The sequence below is a fragment of the Drosophila erecta genome, unplaced genomic scaffold (assembly GCF_003286155.1).
Source record: "Drosophila erecta strain 14021-0224.00,06,07 unplaced genomic scaffold, DereRS2 tig00000000-arrow-pilon, whole genome shotgun sequence".
Classification (NCBI taxonomy): Eukaryota; Metazoa; Arthropoda; class Insecta; order Diptera; family Drosophilidae; genus Drosophila; species Drosophila erecta.
Window position 1 is genome coordinate 18094699 of NW_020825194.1, and position 21906 is coordinate 18116604.

At 42.4% G+C, this 21906-nt stretch overlaps 1 protein-coding gene across 1 annotated transcript; it reads left to right on the forward strand.

The window, feature by feature from the left end:
* The first annotated feature begins 873 nt into the window (after positions 1 to 873).
* Positions 874 to 21678, forward strand: LOC6552889. The gene is made up of 8 exons (XM_001979953.3): positions 874 to 1196; positions 1777 to 1939; positions 6034 to 6833; positions 11194 to 11699; positions 14998 to 15220; positions 15810 to 15937; positions 16606 to 16792; positions 20608 to 21678. The coding sequence occupies exons 3-8, from the start codon at positions 6458 to 6460 to the stop codon at positions 21015 to 21017; spliced, it is 1830 nt and encodes a 609-aa protein (XP_001979989.2). The 5' UTR covers positions 874 to 1196; positions 1777 to 1939; positions 6034 to 6457; the 3' UTR covers positions 21018 to 21678.
* Positions 21679 to 21906: the final 228 nt, after the last annotated feature.

A 21906-nucleotide genomic window follows, 5' to 3' on the forward strand; every position in this document is an offset into this window, starting at 1 on the left:
GGATTGGGCATGAGTCCAAACGACTGGGCAGCAAACAATCCAAGTCCCTGGCACTTAATGTGCACTAAGTGCCCAAGAAGGCCGAGTGTCTGGAGCTGCCTATTAGAAGTCTCCCACTCCCCTGTCCAGTGGCCACCCACTTTGGAACAAGATAGCGTTTTATGGCTTTTGGAATTTAAACACCGTTTTCCAAAGCTCTGACAGCACTAGTTATACAAGAAGAATCACCTAAGCCCATGTGTAAGAACATATCTTTAAGCAAATTCTTTTGCCCACATTTGTTTGCCCATATTTGTTTGAAACGTAGCCTTCTACCAATTACTTGGAAATGAACTAGCTCATATGCTAAGATAAGAATAATATTTACTGAAAGGTGACGAATAATGTTTAATAGCGGTGACCTTTAAAGAAATTCGTCGGAAAAGAACCTAGCTAATAAATGGCACTTTCATAGATGTCCCTCAAGGCAGTAAGCGAGTATTCCTTTCTTATTAGCAGCCACATTCAAGGAATTTAGAAAAGGTGGCTTTAGGGATAAAATAAATAAGAAATTAAGAGCACTCGCGTTTCAGTTTACCCTTCTAAGTGGTACAAAATAGCACCATTGGCAAGTGTTGAATTCTGTAAAGCAGGGCAAAGAGTTGTGGCACCGTGAGGATGCCAACAGATGGCCATTAAATGCTGGCCTTAAGAGAGCAGGATGTGAAAGAGACAGCGAGCGTTTCGGGAAGTTCGAAAGTGGCATTGGTGAGAGGGAAATCCGACTGGAAGGGAGTTGGCGGGATGAATGCATTTTGCCCCACTGTGCTAGGCGGAAAAGCTCGCTCTCTCGCCAAAAAGGGGAAGAGGAAAATGGGAGCTTTGGCTGGTCGCCAGGCTTTTCAAGCCGACGCCGTTCGTGTGGCTTTCAGTGTATTCAGTGCAGTCGTATCGTTCGGTTCGTTCTCACGGTGAAAAGCGGTGGAAGGTCCTGTTCGGAGGACAACCTCAATACGCCACTCACACACGCACATGTGGGCTTACTCACACGGACACGGGTGCGCTAGTCGAAAGTAAAAGTTGTCCAGTGTGCAATAAAGGTAAATAATAAATAAGCAAATGTGAAATATACGCACGCAATGTGAAAGTAAGGAAATATATGAAAAAATGTTCGGAAATATGAAAATTCAGACCTGCGTGCCAGGATGCAAAATCAAGTATGCAACACTCAAGTGAAACGAATATCGCGAATCAAAGTGTGCGCGATCCTTGAATATTCTAGTACGAAATACTGCACAAGTACTGAAATATTAAGCCAGACTAAACCTGAAACCTGAACCGAACCTGCCCCAACTGATCCTTCACCTCAATGCTCACCTGTCAAGGCCACACGGCGGCTGTGGAATATTAACATACACAGCCAACTCACACAACAAATTGTATTCAGCTTTATTCAGTTTTTTAGGACCACCAAGGTCGTCCGAGAATTAAAAAAAAATAATAATAAAAAAAACTTTGAGTTATCCTTTTTAAATTTCACGGAAAATGTTGCGATTTTCCTTCTGAACTTTTGCTTTTTAACTTTTTTCTTTCGCATTCCCTTTGGGGCCATAAATTAGGGTCGCATTCCGCGTAACCGGGAATATTTGCATAAAATGGGAAAAAGGGCGAGAAATGGTTTAAATACGGGAATCACACGGCTCAGATATTCAACACATGAAAGAAAGGGGCAAATAAAAGGAGTCCACAGGCCTTGATGGGGTGAGATAAAGCAAACATTAAAGTCCCTTTATATAGATGATAAAAAATTGAAAAAAGTGAAAATTAACACTGGCAAAATTGCGAGGTTCATAACGATCCGGTACCGAAACTCTTGAGTAAACTTAAGTTTTATCAAAACGCATTTAATCAACGAAAAGTGACAACAAACAGGAGCAAAGGACAAAGGCAGCGCGGCAAGGTAAGCCCTTTTCATTTTATTGAGCTAATTATCCAATAATTTCTTATTTCGTTGTCTATTTAACAATAGTTATGTATTGCCTTACAAAAAAGAAAAAAAAAGACATCAACATAGTCCCACACATTTGTGTCATTGTTTGAGTTAGAATGGTGCGTTGGTTTTTCCAGTGGCGGAAAAGCCGAGCCAACGGGCGGTACGGTTACATTTTTGTTTATTGTGTTTTTTTCGCTGTTTCACTTTGCTGCGGTTGGATGTTGGTCATGAAAAGGTTGACAGGGGGGAAGGGGGCTTGGATTGCCAGCTCAATTTAATTATGAAAATGTCAAGAATTTCTCTGGCACACACGTGCCTAAGCATACAGGTGGGTGGGATTCCAATCAACTTATTGAATGTTGTAGTGAAAGGATCCAGAAATCTCATAAAAGCTGATGCTAAGACTAAGTGATAAGTGTGTGTTAAAAATAATGATGGATATTTTTATTTAAATAACGAACACCGTGACATAAATAATATTTTAGAAACGGAATATAGACAAACATCTTTGAGATCTGGTTGTTAAATGAAATTTTAGCAGGCAACTGGTCTTAAACCTTATTTGGTTTGTTTTAAAACGTAATTAAGTTCTCTTGGAAACATACTAACAAGCCAATTTAAACTCTTTCAGATTAGGAAAATGCATTAGCCAATTATCCATTAATTAACTGAGCTTATAGTTTGTATCTCTAAAATCCATAAATTCGAACTGCAAAGGCTACATATAAATGGGTCATGTGAGATTTCTAATTTTCAGTTTTACTAAGAGTCGTAGTTTTCCAGTCATGCAGCACATATTTCTGAGGCGACCGCCACAAATTTCCATTACCAAGATTGCCTTAGAAAATATGCTTAAGCTGCACCTTTGACCGCTTTTCCAACACCATTTCCTGCGAGCTCAGAAAAGGTAACTAAGACTTTCCGCCCGGCAAGATTGCTATTTTATGCAAGACATTTCTCGGAAAATAAAACAACATTTTATTTACACGCTGCTTCAGCAAGGTCATATACTATGGCTGGGATATGGAACTTTGCGTTCCAAAAAGTTGCCCAAATACATAAATTATTTTTATTGTACTTAACCTTTTCCTTGCCTTGACTTTCCTCTTCATTGTCTGTCCCAAATCAGCTTAAGTCACACAAAAACGAAATTCATAAGCTTGCTTTAACGTGCGAGTAACCGAAAGATACAAATAAGTAAAGTAGGCTTTCAAAGTTGTCTGTTCTCTATACAAATTAAAATAGCTTACTCATATACTCGTACTCATATTTGGAGTCAAATTGCTTTCACATTGTGGTTGAGCCTGGAAGATTTCAGATCGACACTTAAAACCCCTCCTGTTACTTAAAAAAGGATTATAAAATTGAGCAAATTACAAGCAAAAAATTGTATTTTATGTGAATGGCTTCCTCGAATTCATTGAAATGGATTGATGCAAAAAGTAACTGTAGCTGATTAAATTTGCTTATGACTCTGTGACCTGAATATATTTTTCTATTTAATCAGCTTACAATTGTTGCAGTATTTTAAAATTGCACAATAAATTTGAATATACGATGCAAGTGCAACACAAAATGCTTCCATTATATTTGCTTTGCCATTGACGTATTTACTTGATTTAAATTTTTATGAATACCTTTTGTTTACTACTGCAACTCTTTGAAAGTCCAATTTTGAATGAATGAAATATTATGCAAATGTTTGATAAATAGCAGGAAATCAAAAACAAACAAAAGAAGAAAATTGTCGAGCGAAAAAATAATAGATGGGAATCAGACACAATTGAAACCGAGAAAAGACATAATTAAAAGAAATATATATATGCTCCTATATATTATATATGCGTGCGTATGGGTGTTAATCAAACGTAATTACTCTGGTCATGCATATTTGATTAATCGGTGCGAAGGAAGGTCCTGTGGTCGTGTTCCACTTTTGTTCGACCTGACAGCTGTCGCTTTAAATGTCAATGCATTGATGACCCATCACTTTCAATGTCCACTTCAATGGGCCATGCCCCACTTAACATTAAAAGGATAGCCCGCTCAAAAAATAGTCGAACCAGAAAAGAGTACAAAAATGCTTCGCTCTGAAATGTTTGGTTTAAAAACCATTTATTTGAAAGTTTTGACGATTTTTACTGCATTGATATTAAAGTAATATTTTATAGTATTGTATAAGCATTGGTGCCGGGAATTTCGTCTAGTCGTATATAAAAAGAATATGCTGTTTTTGCGGTGGAAAGGATTAACTTATCCCCTTGGACTGAGCCATTGTATGGGTGGCCGCCCAGTTTTTAATGGAAATTTTAATGAGACGTCGGTCTTTAATTATGCATGGGCTTGGACCTGGGTTCAGGTGTTCTTTCAATGGCTGATGCTCGGTGGGCGGTGTAGTGGGGGGTGGTGGTCGGTGGGTGGTGGGTGGTGGGTGCTGTTCGGTGGGCGGTTGGGAGGGAGCGTGGTTAGCCGGTCACGCCCTGGCACTTACAACTTAATGCCCGGCCATCAGCGTGACGTGCTTAACACAGGACGGACCTTGGCACTAATTAAAACTAACCACCGACAGCAGCCAGAGAAAAATGCTTGAGAAAAGGAAAAATTACGGCAGGCTTCACCTTGAGCTTTTCCTATGCCACATTTCGACAGTTTTCCTCGGCGCCGTCCATTGTTGGCCGGCGAAAGTTTTGTGGCACATTTCTCTCGCATTTGCCACGCATCGACACGCCGAACTGGGGGCTGCTGCATATTTTGTCAGGCTCTGACATTGCACTTGATGACTTTTCCATCCCCAGCTGCCCCATCTGCCCCATCTGCCCCATCTGCCACATCTGCCCGCAAGGGGAGCACATTTTTTTGCAACTTTCAAAGCGCCAGGGAGGCGGTGGGCTTAAAAGTTTCGGCGACTCAGCTCGACAGTTTTAAATGAAACTTTTGCTGTAACTTACACTGTGACGAGTCCTGGGTTTTGTTTCATTCCCCAACGATTTTTTGTCGCCTTTTGTTTAACGCTTTGTGCCCCATTATTTTGGATTCTGTCAGGCACTTTGTATCTTGCCTCCACCATGGTAGCATTCCGCCTTTCGCTTGTCGCGAAAATGAATAATGAAAGTTGTAAATAGACATAATATGATCAGCGCTGGGAGGCATTAGTGGAAAGTTTTTCGGAAAATGGAATGCAAGTGCTCTCCTGGGTGTGCACACAAATGTCGAATCGAGTGAAAAGTTATCTTTAATTTAGCCAGTTTGCTGTTGCTCGTCCTTTTCTCAAGATCTCGAGTTGGGAAAGGATTTATAGCGAAAGTTGCTGGGGGAACAAAAATTAATGCGACCTGAACTTTTAATGCGTTTTATCAGTTGTTATTTATATTTCGTAAAGTTGCCATTATTTTTGCCCCCACCAAAAAGAAGGTACAGGAAAATCCTAGAAGCATTTCCTACAAGATTGTTATCTTTGGTCTATTTTCTTCTACTCTTATTGTTTTTTACTTTTAAAATGTGTTTCAATATGAATAGTATTTTGCCCTAAATAAATGCAAATTAAAATTCCTTGCTGGGCCCCGGCTCACCAGAAATTCCAAACTTCGGGCACTGGCCAATTTAATTTATTATTTGTTGCTTTTTTAATAAAAATACATTACGATATTGCCAGCGCAGCGCGAATTTCAGCGTCATCCCCACAATTTCTTGGATTGGGAAAACTGTTGTCACCAGTTACAGAAACACATTCATAAAGCAAACAGAGCCAATCCAGCAGACAGGCGAGCCACGCGCCGCGGAGATAATGTAATATATATTTCTATATGTAAGGAATGGGAATGGGAATGGAAATGGGACCCACATTTTCTTTTCAGGTGGAAAGGGCAGAGTTTTCGGGCATTTTTTGGGTATTTTCCGAGCAGCAACAACAGCACGTGCCGACCAAGGCACCAACACAAACATACACCCACACACACACACACAAATTTCCATTTATTTTGACATTGACGTTTGAATTTTTAATGAAATTCCAAACATTTTTAACGCCCCGAAACGGTTCTGTTTGTCCTTTTCATTCGCAGGCAGCTGAGTCCTGGCATCCTGCAATCCTGGATGGGCAGCAATTGGCTAATGAAGATGAAGTGAGATTGTGTTCGAGCCGAAATTAAATAGAATATAAATCGCTGGAAAAATGGCGGCGATTTGTCAGCCTTTGTCGAGCAGAACAAATGCAAAGTAGTTCCACGGCCAGCAGAAGGATAAACTATAGAAGGGAAATTCACAAGTGAATTTCCTTTCCTTTCGGCTTCTTCCAGCGGCAATTTCACGCATCGCGGCAGAATGATGATGACGGCAGGCGCTAATCAGGCCGCCCCCAGCCACGCCCCCCATCTAGTCCACAAACACATTTTCAAATAGGTTTTCGAGGCGGAAAAGAGCAAACGGGAGCAAGGGAAATCCGCATAGGAGCGCAGGGGCTGGCACCACGCTCGCTAGTGAAATATTATGGCAACTTTTCAAATGGAAATGCACCAGCAGCAGCATCAACGAACGAATTTAAGGCAACGAGCGGCGGCAGTGGCAGCATCCAAAGCCAGGCGACAACGACAACATCTGCAGCCGGAGTCCACTGACTCGCCACAATACGGCACCGATTGCATAAGACTGTGGCCAGGATGTGGCCCATCCACCGCTGACAGGGCCATCGGCAACTCACCCACCTGCAACAACACCAGCAGCAGCCACATCAGCCGCATCAGCGGCAACACGCGCAGCAGCAGCATCAGCAGCATCAGCGGTTGCAGCTGCAACTTCGGTCGGCAAAGAGCGCTGATTATGCTCAGTGTGCTCGTCGTTGTCATGGCTCTGATGTCTAATGGAGGTGAGTCATACCCTATTAATTTTGAATTCAATTAAATTTAAATTTAAAAAGTTCCATATACTTCAATTACTTTTTAAGCAAAGAGAGAAAACTATATGAAAATGTGCCATGTAGAGATTGAAATATCCCACGTTCAATAAATAATTAGATTATCTTATTCCCGAAAATGAACTATGCCCATTTTTCATAAGGCCAACTTACAATTTGGTAATCCAGTGTCGTAAAAAGTTTCCACTTTTGGCTGCACCAGAAAGTTCCCTTCCGAATGGCTTTTCCTCTGCCTTAATTCCGGCTACAGTTTTGGCTTTATCCACAGGCCAAGCTCATTTCCCATTCCAATTGCTTTTTTATGCGGCAGGCGCAAGACCAACAAACATGGTAAAACGAAAACTTTAATCAAATTTCGTGCTCCAGTTTCCCCCTTTTCTGTGTGCCCCAGTCGCAAAAGTGCAATTGTTGCCAAATTGATTTGACCAATTTCATTTATTGATTTCGATTTTCGATATCATTCATTTTGGCCGTTGTCATGCCCAAATGAGTCAGCAGAAAAGCGGAGCCAAATCAAAGCGAGCCGGAAAATCGAGAGGGAAAATCTATCAGCATCGAGTGGCCGGAAAAATGAGAGTGCGCCTCCTTGGCTCGGCGATTCCGTCCTTACATAATTTCAACGTCTTTCGTGTGCTGGTTTTACTCATTCTTTTTCTTTTTTTTTGTATTTTGTATTTTGTGTTCTGGGTTTTGTTGCCTTGTGGGCTCCGTTTTTAGGTTAGGTAATTAATTTTGTGTGCCTGAAAAGTCTTGGGAAATCAATGTTTTGGCTTGGCCAGAAGCAACTCCCAGGCGGTGTGGAAATTCCGAGCTCTGATTGCGTGGGTGTGGGCCCCGAAACGCCAAAACGCCCAAAACGCCGACGAGTGTGTGTGTGCGTTCATTCGACTTTCATTTTTCATATGCCGTGCGCCGGCTTAATGACGCGCCTGCCTTTGGGCCAAATTCGAATGCCAAAGGATTAGCGGCTGGAAGGAGTTAAGTCATCATTAGGCCCTAATGAACTGGGCAGTCGTGGGCCAGATCCGCAGATAAAGAACATGCCAACGGATATTCAAATTAGTTAGCAAGTATTTTCAAAGGAAACACAGTTCGCAGAAGTAGAGATTTATGTTCGGGTACATCTGTAAAATGGTAATACAATTTGTTAATTATCTGAAGTGCTTATAGGTTACTTACTTTTCGTATTTATCGAGAGCGCATCTATAAGTATTTCTATTCCCATTCTATTTGTAACTAAGCACCGACATCCAGCAAGTTTCGTGAAAAAAGAAATCTTATCTAGCGGCTGCTGAAGCAGGATTAAGGCTAACCAAGAATATTAACCTGCGGCTCGAATTACCTTGTCCGATTCCGTGGAAGCTCTCCACGCAATTCCTAAGAATAATCACCTAGCAAATTAAACAAAGATGAGAGGACTGCCACAAGGCCCAAGGCACCCTGACAAATGGAAACCTTTAAATATTTAAATATACAATTCCCGTGCAAATCGTTTGGGGAGTCACAAATGTTTTTTAATTTTTTAAGTGAATTTAAAAATTTAGGCGTGACTGTCGTTCCTCTGTTTCGCTGATGTTTCCTGACAGTTCACCTCAGAAGGCAGACAAACGCATGCATAACACGTGCGCGAGGGGGGACCCAAAAGTTTTGACATTTCAAATGTTTCTGACAACAAGAACCGCCACCGAACTGCGCCACCCTCGTTAATAATAACTGTGCGGGCGTAATAATTCAGCAAGCCAGTGGAAAGAGATGGCAGGATGGGCTGCAGAAAGGGAGGGAAGAACAGGACCGAGAACAAGAACAAGACAAAGACGAGGCTACAGATGAGCAACAGGAACATGCCCTGCGGTCTACTTGTGTTCAAGTTGCTGACGTTGACGTCGACGAAACAAGCCGGGACATAAGACATGGGACTCAGGACCTGGTACTTGGTACTTGGGACTCCGGACACAGGACTCCGGACTCAGGATCCGGGACATGAGACGTGAACACGGCAAGGACTGCGCCTGCCACTGAAACTGCGACCCCGGTACACGACTTTCGGATTCCTGCAGGGCGCTTTTTAGCCAAAACAGAAATGGAGCCCAGAATAAAACCAAACATTTGATGGCAAACACGAAATGCGTTTCTTAATACCCTTTAAAAAACATAAGGTATTTTATTTCGCATTTCATTTTGTATAGCGAATTCGAATGCAACCCCAATCGGGTTTGCATCAGATTTTTGCAGATCAGAAGATTTGCATCAGAGTATACAGCATTCAAGATTATTTTTATAAATATTTTTAATATTCATTTTTATTTGACTTCTAGCATACTCTGGATTAACATCTAAAAATATATTCCCTCAATTTAGTGATTCCTTGCAAGGGCATAAAGATAATAAAGAAAGAAAATAAATATTTTCGCTGCTGGTCTAATTTATGTTTGGCAGCCAACAGTTGACGGTGCGGTCTTTTGTCCCAGGCAGTCAATTTATTTTAATTTCTAGCCCGAGGCGTTTTATTTATTATCATGTTTGGCCCGGTTGCCGCCCCTTCCGCCCCCTTCCGCCCCCTTTTCCCAACTCCCACGCAACAGAACATGGCTGGAGTCAGGTTATTAGCAACATTGTTTGGGTACTGCCAATTGAAGCCAGGCGGCAGACCAAAGAGCAGGGCCAAACTGCAGACGGCTCCCAACGCTTTGGCTGTCAATAGCATTTTGGCTTGGGAAAATGGAGGAGTAGCAGGATGGAGGATAGAAAACCTCTGAAGGAAGGCAAAAGGCGAAGCCGGAGAAGGAGCCGGAGCCAAAGCAGTTGAAGCTGGGGCAGATGATGAAGGATATTCGACTTATCTGGTACGAACATGGCCAGCGGGCCAATGCTGATGCTCAGCTAATAGTTTGGGTAGTAAACTGGCTGGCTCCAAAGGACAGGGGCTGGAACACAGCAGGGAAGCAGAGGGAGTGATAAGACGAGCATGCATGTGGGATATGTGTTTTGGCGATGAGCTCAGTCGCACAAAACGTGACCGGAACTTTCCCAGATACTAGACTTCGGATTTATCAGGCATTTTTAAAGACTGCACAAAAGCACAGAAACGATTTTAAGCAGCTCTGATTATATCTGCGCCTTGAAAATATTTTTTTAATAAAAAATATATGTTTGGCTTCCTATAAAATATTTCAAACCGACAATGCCACATCTTCGAACTCATCTGCGATTTTGGTCTGTTACTTGCAATTGGTGCACGCGGCGTATGAGTAATTTTTGATAAACAACCTGGCCAGAATCCAAAATATATTTCTGTTTTGCCCTCTTCACGGTGACCGAGTCACTGGAAGCATCTCAGTCCGTTCAGCGGACTGTTCGATGTCTGGGTCTTCGGGCGGCGACGTGCACAACATGCTTAATCTAATAAAGTCGCTAGCCAGACTTGCCGACTTGGTCCATAAAACTGGTGGAGGAGAGTGTCGTAAAGAGACGTTAGTGCTAGCTGCGATGTAATAAGCGTATCAAGTGCCCCGAGATATTTGCGAGGCATATTCGAGGGTTCTGTGGGTAGCAGCTTAGTTTCTGGCCCAGACGCAGTGGCGTTCTCGCAGCTAAGTGATGGATAAATGCCGGATAAAAATTGCTCTAACGACGACAACAACCAGTTTGCACACACACCCCCACACCCACACCCACACCCACACACACGCATTCGCCGTCGGGTTGTGCGGAAAAACATGAAAATTTGATAAACGAAAAATGGCGAACGAACAAAAAAAGTACGCTGAAAAATTGGGGAGAACACAACAAAAAATTTGATTTACCTTGCGTACCCACCTAAAACTTTGTTTACGCTCCCAAAAAAGTTGTAAACGTGTTTTTCCAATTTGGTATGAGTGTGTATGGTGTGTGTGTGTGTGTGCTTAATTCGCTAATTACCTAAATGGCAGCCACAAAAGGTGGAAGGTTTGGGAGTTGCGTTGTGGGCTGTTAAAAGTTCAAGCCAAACGAGTTACAAGGTTTCCCGGTTCGGGTTTCCAGTTCGCTTGTTATGGCCATCGATTGAAGGACTTTAAGGCAAAGTTTTTGAATTTGAAACATTTACGAGGGAAAACACCTTTCGGAATTACCATGGGCATTATTTAATTTAGGGTAGGTGACCTTGTCAAATGAATATTAATAAATAAGTACAACATTCAATTATAAAAAGAGATACGACTTAAATGTTTTCAAAGGCCTTTTTAAAATGTATTGATTAAGGGAATTATTTAAGCTTTGGTTGTGTATTGTGGTTTTCAAGACTGTAACATGTACAATGCAATTCCCTTTTCAGCTTACGCCGCTCAGCGCGACTCCTACAACTCGAAGGATATGAGTAGCAGTAACAATGCCCTGCCCAACGAAGGAGTGGGAGGATCTGCAGCTGGAGCAGGCGAGCCGGCTGCTCCTGGTCCCACTGGTGTCGCCGGAAGCGGAAGCGGCAACAATAGCAGCGGAAATAACAAAAACGGCCATCCCGCTGCCGGATCAAGCGCTGCCTCCGAATCCGATGCGCTGACAACCGATGCCAGTCGCAGATCCTCCGGCAGCCCCACCACCATCACGGGAATCCCGAGCAGCAGCCTCCACAAGGCCAGCAGCGCCAACAGCGCCAACAGCGCCAGCAGCAACATATTCTCCTCCCAGCTGGCATCCGGCTTCCATCGCAACAGCATCGATCTGGAGGAGGCCCGCAATGCGGGTCCCTACTTCGACAAGGCCTTCTCCAAGAACGTCACCGCCCTGCTGGGCAAGACGGCCTACTTGAACTGCCGAGTCAAGAATCTGGGCAATAAGACGGTGAGTTGCAATATATGTGTGGCAGGTTCGGACTCACTGGAAGGAAAACCAGTAAGGTGACCCTACTGATCCAAAAATGATATTGAAGTTTAAAATATTTGTCGGTTACGTTATGATTACTCCCTTACCTCTATCTAGAGTTTAGCGCCATAAATCACATGCTCGCCATCATTTGACTATTTGCCTTGTAATTATCGTGTAATTTCTTTGTCGTTGCCATCAAATTGCGATTTGTTGGCTGTGCATGAGTGGCTGCCCCACTGTGTATTCGGTTTTTCTGGCTGGCTAATTAGCACGTTGGCTGCTCCCAAATGCGGGGCGGAGTTTGGGCCTGCTGGCTAATTGTTCCGCTTGCCAGAGAACGCAATGATTAATTATACCCAAACAGGAAACAGATTTTACTTTATTCAACTTTTGCGTTGCGTCGTGAGCGGAAGGAAGTGCCGCAAACATTTCACAAACACAATCTCCAGCACCACCACTTCCACCTCCACTTCCGGTCGAGGCCTTCGCTCACCTGAACTATTCAAATGTAGCAAAAAGCCCCAAAATTCATTTAGTTTTTTTTTTTTTTTTTTTTTTTTTTTGCCTTCTCGGCAGGAGCTCAGTACCGTTACATCTAGACCGTAGTCACTTGGTTTCCGTCACTTCCGGCGGCGTCGACGACCGGAGAAGGTCCCTGCCCGTTTTTCCGATAATAATATGTTACATGTCCCGGAATTCGGGGCTTGCATGCACCACCTCCCTCCCACATTGGTGTTCCCATTTTGAGGGAAACTTTCTGGCAGCCAGTGATTAGCAAGAGGTTCTGGCTTGTTTGAGTTGCGGTTTCGAAAACTAATTTGCGTGATTATTAAATTGTACACAATGGGCTGGGGGAGCAGGCAACCTCAATTTGGGGTTGAGTATCGAGAGCGGGCTAAATGATTTCCACCTTGTGGTAGGACGATGCGAAAGTTTTGTGCTCGAGGATGTGCGACACACTACGTTCCCGGGATAACTTCATTAAACGTGTTAGGTGGCATAGCCGCATCGATCTCCTCCTTTGTGTCCTGGAGAACGAGTTAATTAAGGACAGGGAGCTCTTGGAAGTTTGGAGTTTGATGGTGATATTCGAAGGACTTTCTCAGTGAGCAGTGAACAGTGAATTGCATGCGAGAATAAACTTAAAGAATGTTGGTTTAACTATAAAGCATACTTTTTTAAGGTACTGAACAACATACAAATGGCTATGCTAGCAAGTAAGCCAATTATAGTTTGTACATTGTTTGTAACAAACATAATGTTCAAAATTCCTAAGACCTTAGATCCCTCCTATAAAATGCTATTCTGCAGACAGCTTAGGAAAATATCCATTTCTTGCTCATCAGCTGCCCGAAAAAACACCCAACACATTAGACAACCTGCAAAATATATTCATTACCTTCGTGTGGCAGCTTAAGATCTAATTAGCTTTCAGTTCTGCGGCAAGCCACAAGCCGCCCCAAAACCACCCACTTCCGCCCCATTTTTTCGCTCCCGCTTCTCCGACCTCCCCCCAACCTTTCCACCTGAAGTAATACATCATTGCTGCTGAGATTTGGCAGCATCTGGGTGAGAATTAAGCTGGTGCTGTGGGGAAAGTGCCAGGGAAAACGATGAAGAAAAATCCTTCTGTTTTACGCTTGTGTATGTACTACGTACGTACGTATATGTGTGCTCTTTGCTTCACACCGTCTATAATGATAAACAGCGTACGGATGTTGATGGTCCCTGCATTATTAATGACGTTTTTCATTTGCGCTTTGCTCGGGGAGAGCTTTATGTTTTAATGCCAGACACACACAGCCAAAGTCGGAAAAACCCGCTGCTTTTCCATAATTCCAAGGAAATACGGTGTACTATTTAGTGGAAAGGTGAAAGGTGCATGGGATAGAGATTTCTTTGGGCGGCTCAATCTTTGAAGAAATAATAATGGCGTGTAATTTATTAAAATTTGTATTTAGTTTTCGCAATATATCTTGGTACCTCACCAACGTTCCACGACTTCAAAGTGCTTTTTACCGCGAAATACATAATTTATATGAGTACGAGTATATCTTTTCTCGGCTTCACAAATTGAGCTGTAAAATAATATTTCCAGATTTTGATGTTCGTTTGGCAAGCAGTAAATGAAGGAAAATATTGATATGCTTAAAATTTTACGACACTGTAAACAAGCTTAATGCGCATAAAAAAGTTAAGGAGCGCGGCAAAAACCAGTGAAAATGTGTGTGGTTGTGCGTAAAAGTTGCTGCCCCACTCCACCTGTGCTGTGGTATCACTGCTGAAGGACTTCGGGTGTTAATTACATGCAACTTTGCTTAAGCAGCTGCCAAAGTTTACCTTTGTGTCTGGCAACTAACACCTGGTCCAAGGGCCACCCCCATCCACCCACCTATCATCGCTCATAGCTGCTCCTGCCTTCCTTCCTGCCCAGAGTTTCTTGTCCATTAACTTTGGCAAAGTCGTCCTCGACGTCGTCGTTCATCGTTAGGCAGGATGTTGCTAAGCTGTTGTCATTGAAATTGAAAATTCCCGCAGCTGACGTATGACACGCAACACAGCCAGGCGTGTCCTTCCCCACCCACTTGCCCTCCCACTTGCCCACCCACTTTCCCACCCCGCTCTTTCATCAGTGCCCCCCGCTCGAATTTGTTAACCCCCCTCGTGACTTAGGCAATCCCTAAATCAGCGTCACTTAAAAATGTTGCGCCCTCGGCGAGGAAAAGTCGAGCATTAAACAGCAGGTGGTTGGCAAAGGCGTGGTCCCAAGTGCACAGGGGAAAACAAAATATTATTAATAATTTAATTTGGTTTTTTTGCGCATTTATATTCAGCTACGGCGGAAATTTAATTCAGTTTGCAAATTAAAGTGCCTTGGGTCTCACATTTCTGGCAAAAAACTATATTTAGCAGCACTTGAGATATTGTAATTGGCGAACTCCATCCCAGCCTATGCGTTTTTCTTCTCAGTGTGGGCGTGTGTGCTAGCCCACACACATTGTTACAATCAATTTTTTGTCTGGCAAAGAAATCACTTCACCTGCTCTTGTCCTTTGAAAGTTTACCTTGGCAAGCGCAAGCAAAAAATCATATAAAATATTTCGAAATAAATTTGCATTTTACACGTGTGGCCCTGACACAAAGGGAACCCAACAGCACGCTTCATTCAAGCAGCTGCGTATGAAATTGACTTTTTAAACTGTTTGCCGAACAAATGAAATCCGAAATCTTAACTCCCGTGCTAAAACTTTGCTCTTCCTCTCAATCATTACAGATGTTGCTTCAGGTGTCGTGGGTGCGACATCGGGACATACATTTGCTGACAGTTGGCCGATACACATACACGTCGGATCAGCGCTTTCGGGCCATTCATCAGCCGCAAACTGAAGACTGGATGCTGCAAATCAAGTACCCGCAACATCGCGATTCCGGCATCTACGAGTGCCAGGTATCGACCACACCCCACATGAGTCACTACATTCACCTGAATGTCGTTGGTAAGTTGGGGAAGTCAAAAGTGTATTGTGCACATGTATAGTTTATGCTTAAGCTTTACTGCATTAAATGGGTGTAATTGCTGGCATGCAATATTACACCCATTGGTTACACTAAACTCCGCCAATATACTTGAAACTGCTGTTCAAATCAAATCCGGAAATGTTTCCTGCTACCATTTTTCTTATTGCACCAAATATATTGCCCGAGTGTTTGGAAAACTTGTGTTTCCTTATGAAATGAGCCCTTAACTCTTACGCGTTCAAGTTTGCTGAGAACTTAAACTCACTTTCTTTATAGACCCTTCTACAAAAAGTGTCCCTTCCATCCTTTCGAGAGGTTAAAGTTTCCGCGTTAAATTCTGATTGAATTAAATAACAAAAGAGTGTAGTATAATGGAAAATATTTTCATCTCCCTCTTCGCGCCTTTCAATTGCGTCTCTTGAAAAGGATGAACATGTTTTTCCTTTCACCTCGCTACCTTCATCACAGATGGAAATCTCGCTCTTAGCTAATTGATATTTTATTCCAGTTTGATTCACAATACAATTTTCTGCACTTCACCGTTTTAATTACCGTTTCCTTTTTCAGAACCCTCGACGGAAATCATCGGTGCACCCGATCTGTATATAGAAAGTGGTTCCACTATAAACCTTACCTGTATCATACAAAACTCACCGGAGCCGCCAGCCTATATCTTCTGGAATCATAATAATGCTGTGAGTCTGAGTTCCCTAATCCCAGACTCACTTTCATTTTCGGGGACAAGCAATTACTTTGGGGCGTCATTATCGCCTTCCTCCTCCCGAAAGAGCCAGAAAAGTGTGGAAACCCTTTAGTGTTCAATTTAGTAACTTTTAAATTAGCTTTGCCGAGCGAAAAGTTTCCTTCTTTCGGTTTTTTATATTAGGAAATGCCATTTAAGGAAGGAAGTGGAAGCAGAGCCTGGGGAAAAGGGTTCGGTTCCTGGCTTTAAATGGATTTCGGTTTTGTTTGGACTTGGCCACGTTTTAGTTTCCACTTTAGGTGTTTTCCCCACACTTCATGCTTTTGCCCCTGGCTTATTGTATTGGGTTTTAAGGGTTGACGGTCCTCTATTGTTATGTATTTTCTATAGAGGCTGTGACAAGAAAGGGAAAAAATATTGCCATTAGTGCTGACTCTTTCCCTTTTCTTTCCCTTGTGCTCCAAAGAGATTTAATTTTATTGTTTTGCTTCGGTTTTATTTGCAATCTGTCTATTCCTACGCCGCCCACTGACTTTAATTTGGCTAGTGTGCAACAGTGCGTATGCGTAATTTGGCCTAGGTTTTATGGCTTAGAAAATCGTGGAGTCCTCGCCCCCGCCCAACAGGAAATGTAGCAAAATATTTTATAACCCTTAGAAGTTTCCCTCTCACCCGCAGATCATCAACTACGATTCGCCGCGCGGAGGCGTGTCCGTGGTCACCAATAAGGGCGATACGACCACATCGTTCCTCCTAATTAAATCGGCGCGTCCGTCAGACTCCGGGCATTATCAGTGTAATCCATCAAATGCAAAGCCCAAAAGCGTTACAGTACATGTGCTCAATGGTAAGTAAAATCAACGACAACACACCCACACACAGCCACAGGATATCCACAAAAAATACAACAATGGGTCCTTGAAAAAGCAGGGAATGCACGAAATGAAACTGTGACAAAAACGGAATTGCACAATGGGAATGCTAATGGGTGACACGACGAGTTTTGGCCTGGAAGACAACAAAAAGTAATGGGTTGAATGGGCGGTTGAAAGTAATAGCGGAAAAGAATGCGATTGCAGCCGAATAAAAAGCCAGAAGTCGACATGAGCTAATGGTGAAGAAAAGTGGTTTCACATGGCAATAGATTTCCAGTTATGTGGCAGACCATTTACTGCTTGAATTTAGTCAAGTTTTCATAAACTCTTTTATATTTATAATTGTTGTCTTAATATTTGTTCAACTTGAATTTATTTGGGACTGCTTTAGGTGAAATTCTTGTGCAGTGAGTTGCTAGAAAGCTGTTAAATAAAGTCAAGGGGATTGAGCGATTACCGTGGCGTTAACGTGAATGCAATTATCTCAGACGTTTAAGAAGTAAATACGCTTTTAATTTAAGTTCGTTTAAAAAGAGACATTTAAGCGAGCGAATTTGCGCGCTAAGTTAAGTACCGACAGAAGCTCAAGAATTTCCGTCTCAGACCCAGAAGCGAGATCCAAATCCCCCCAGAGCAGTTAATACGCAGACGACCAGGCCTGAGTCAGCATATCAATGGCTGAAATCTGTCCAAAGGCAGCCATAGAAATTGCAGCTGCTAAAGCTCCTCGGGCAGCCCAAGAAGTGACACAAAAGCCCAGAAAGATCCAGGCCAGCGTAAAAAGAGTCCGGCAAAACAGAGTGCCAAAGGGCGCCAGAGGAAACGGAAACTGAAACAGAAACGGGGGAAAGTTGCAAGCTACCTAGAGGTGACAATAACTATCCAACAAAGTGTTGTTTAAACTCGGCAAAACTACGTGAAAACATCAACAAAAGAGTGTAAAGGAATCGGTTCGGAAGCCAATGAGCAAATATTGATTAGTGAATGGACTCGCTATATTGGGGAAAAGTGCCTGCTGATGGGGTAAGTGGTGTCTCTTTCAATTTTTCGAGCTAAACCAGACGGAAGCTCAGCTAAGTGAAATCTGCTAGAAAAGTGGCACGTGAAAATTATCTGGAATGGAGCGACAGAGTATTTCCCCGTAACCCAGCTGGATAACCATTATCCCCCGAACCCGTCACCTATTTATACTCATCTGCCGTGTCTGTAACCAACCACTCTGGAAACCGTCAATGTTTGCCAAGCAAATCTAGCCAGGGGGCAAAAGATATTTTCGGGAGATTTCCTAACATTCGAGGGTATATGAACTTTTTAATAAGGGTTGTTAGATCGAAACTCCTTAAAAGACAACGAATGACTTTATATTTCACTCAAAAATAGTTACAATTGTTGTTTCCCTTACTAAAACTTAAAACTAGCTCTATACATAATTAAGTAAGACTGTGGTTCATACGTATTAAGAATATCTTTATTCGTCGTGCTAAGTTCTTTCAAAAGCAGTGTATTTAAATGCACTTGCCTTACCAACTTTGGGGTCTCGGCCTCCTGCTGAATCTGGCACGCGTGCCACATGAAAATTATGCTTATGCTTCGCCCCTCTCCCGTAGATTGCCCCCTAACCACCTGCCCCTGCGACTGTCTAGGAAAACTCACAGCGGCAGCAGGAAAAGCTGGAAAAGCTAGAACAGCAGTTGCTGCACGCTACTTCCTTTGCGACTTTCACTAATGTCAAGTTGTCGTCGTTGTCGCAGCAACCGTGTCTGCTAGATAATGTCACACGGCGTTGTCTTTTCGCAGAGCATATACAATTATGCAGGCACTGCTAAAAAATCCTTGAACAACCAAGCAATTCATATTTCAACATTACATTTTTAGATTCAACAATATCGGGACTTAATAAAGAGTAAATAAGGAATGATTATTCTAAAGGTTTGACAGTATTTTCCGAACAGTATTTAAATGTTACATTGTAGAAGCTGAAGATTCTGTTACTGTTAATGGCTAACATTTGTAGCATACTTTTAGGGCTCCTTAGACAAAACTGCTGTAAGGAAGCTATTCTTATGCAATACCTTATAACCTACAGCATGTTAATTAATCTAATGCGTTGTTAAATAAGAAATCGAATTCCTAAATAGGATTTAACTTCTTCCTCCGATTTTTCCGAGTGTTAGGGGTCTGGACGAGGGGCACTCATCCCCGTCAGCATATTGCGCATGCAATGCGCGTTGTTTCCGTTAACTGCTTTGGCACACTTGTTTCTGATTATTATTATGTTTTGTCTCTTGTTCTGCTGCTTTTACCATTGTTCCTTGCCGTTACATTTTGCTTTGTTTGTTTGTTATTATTATATGCCGTCGACAGTGTTGTTTCTGCTGCCATTCCGCTTTTGTTACCATCGTGTTGCAGCGCCAAAGTTTTCCACTCTCACTCCTACGCGGCCATCTTGTGCTTACTTTTTGCATTATTTTCCTTTTTATTGCTCATTGTTACCTGTAATGCATATACAGCATATACAGCTATACAGCACATATAGCGACATCTGGTGAATCTCTGTCTTGTTTGGCTTGCCGCATCAGCAGCAGCCACTGCGTCATCAATGGGGTCAGAGTTCTCGGTCTGGTTCGCCGTCAGGCTTTCAGATTTTCTCACTTTCAGGCTTTCAGTTTCCGCCGAAGGACGGTGGACTTAAAGTGCAAGTTGGGACTTCCATTTCGCTCCGAACCGATCCTTGCCAGCTGCAGTGCATAAAATTGTTTTTCCTCTGCTAGGGCATCAAAAGTTATTAGGGGGCAGCACAAAGTTTTTTGATATCTTTTGTTTGCTGATAGAAATAAAAATTCCAATAAAATAGTGCCGAGTGGCGGCAATTCGGTTTGGTCTAAGTAAACTGGGTTTTTTCAGGTTATTTAAAAACTTTTATTATTATTGAAGCTATATTAATTTATATAATTATTAATATTGGAAATGGTAACAGAATTCCTTATGAAATACTCTTTTAATTAAGTCATATCTGTTTTATTTACATTTGTAATGTATCATTGAGCAATATTCATTACAAAATAGTATTTACACCCAAGTAAGCAAGGTTCGCAATCCTTGACTAAGGTTTTCACAATGTTGATTTTAGCTTTCTGTTTGTAAACTCCAGTTGCAAGTTGCTGGTGCATTTGAAGCTTTTGTACCTGCAACAGCTTCAGTAAGTTGTAAACAGTCGTCCGTTTTACTATTCTCGTTTTGCTGTTGCCTTTATTTCATGCCGCACAGTTGAAGATTTTTTTTGTTAGTTTTATTTAGCTGCTCGTTGTTTTGACTTTCGTGACAATCCAAGTATTGTTTCGTGCTTTTCCTTTATCTGTGCAGTTTTATTGTTTGGCCGCTTTCTGGGTGTCACCACCCACTGCCCTCTGTGGAAGGTGGTAATCCGTTTAAAGTTGCTACTTTATGTGACGCTAAGTTTTGATAGTCAAATGAAAATGTAACCCCTTTAAAGGATCATTGATTAATGCAGGGAACACAGTCAAAGATAATACAAAATATATTTCGATAATATTGAACATTATCATTTAACATTTGACATGGCATACAAATTTTAATTTAAATTTGATTATTTTAAATATTGTAAGTACAAGTATTCTTGATTTAAATTGTATGTATCGCCCATTGCGGTGATACTTTCTCACAGTGCACACTCACCCACCCACAGCCCAAAACAAACTACTTAACGTCTTTTCAGTTCGCCCAATGTCTGAGTATAAGGACAGCAATAAAGATGTAAATTAAACAGGTGTTTCCCATTCCGTTTCCAGGGGAGTTCCCAGCAGCAATGCAGCACGCGGCACCAGTGCATCCTCGCCCCTCGCCCACTCGCTGTCTGTTTGTGTACCTGTTTGTGTGCTTCTGCAGCTGGGCGCTTGCAGGTGGATCGCTGCGCTGCTGGGCGCCGCTCTGGCCACGCCCCCGCCGGTCCGTCCCGCCCGGCGGACGACAGGGAAGCGTCCTGGATCGGCAGGATGTGCGCCACTCGGCTGCGACATGCGCCACTTCCTCGCCAGCGTTCTGAGGTGGCGATGGCGATGGTGTTGGCGCTGGCACTGGAAAGGTACGCAGCAGCGGCATCCTTGGCATTATGTGAAGCCTCAATCGCGCAGGGAGGCGGCAACGTGTAGACAGCCCTTCGAGGCGGACATAAGGTGAGCTCAACGCCCAACACCTTCCTCAAGGCCACTCTCAACTCAATCGTAAGCTGTAACTATAATAACTATAACGTATGCATACAACATAACTCTATTGGTTATTGCGTTTTTCTATGAATCAGCGACGTATACGTAATATTTAGCACAAAACCGAAACGAGAAGAAAAAGAGAGAACGTAAATATATGATATACCTAACTATAGATAAAACCGAAATCAAGCCAAGTTGTCGCCTTTTTTTATGTACGACTTTGTATCATACAATGAAGCTATCTAAGTCTTTGGTTCCCTTAGAAATTGGAAATGGTGTAAATAGGCTGCTTAGCATACCTAGAGGCGCTTTTTTCGATCGACTCTTTCCAACCTTTGTAACTTTTATAGCCAAAATTAGGCAGATGGCACCCTACAGAAAGCTGCTAAACACTGCATTCAAAATACAAACAAGAAGCAAGGGGAAAATATATTCCGCAAATACCAGAACAGAAAACGCTTTCGACTGCCACTTTGCGACTGTTTCCTCGAAGCATGGAGAAATTCTCATTTGCATTTTGCGTAATCCTAATAGACAGATAAATGTTCAACCGAAAGGCAATTAGCACGACGCAAACTAAAAACATTCAACTTCAAGTACAGGCTATAGAAAAAACGAAAAAAAAACCTAGAAATTAAAGCGAAAAAAACTGTGTAAAATATAAAAGAAACTTAAACCCAAAGGGGAAAATTTAGCTACAAGTTAAAGGAAAATAAATAAAAAGAGAGCAAAAGCAGAACTCGTTGAGGGGAGAATTTTTCTTTTGGCTGCATCTGAATGGTTAGAAATTAAGTCATAAAATATGTAAAAGGGCAAACCCTCGAATAAGTTGTTTCGTTTCGTTCTTGTAATGTACAAAT

Coding starts and splice junctions, on each gene's coding strand:
- LOC6552889 (XM_001979953.3), top strand. CDS start 6,458: ATGGCAACTTTTCAAATGGAAATGCACCAGCAGCAGCATCAACGAACG. Junction 11,700..14,997: donor AGAATCTGGGCAATAAGACG/GTGAGTTGCAAT, acceptor CAATCATTACAG/ATGTTGCTTCAGGTGTCGTG. Junction 16,793..20,607: donor TACAGTACATGTGCTCAATG/GTAAGTAAAATC, acceptor TAAATTAAACAG/GTGTTTCCCATTCCGTTTCC.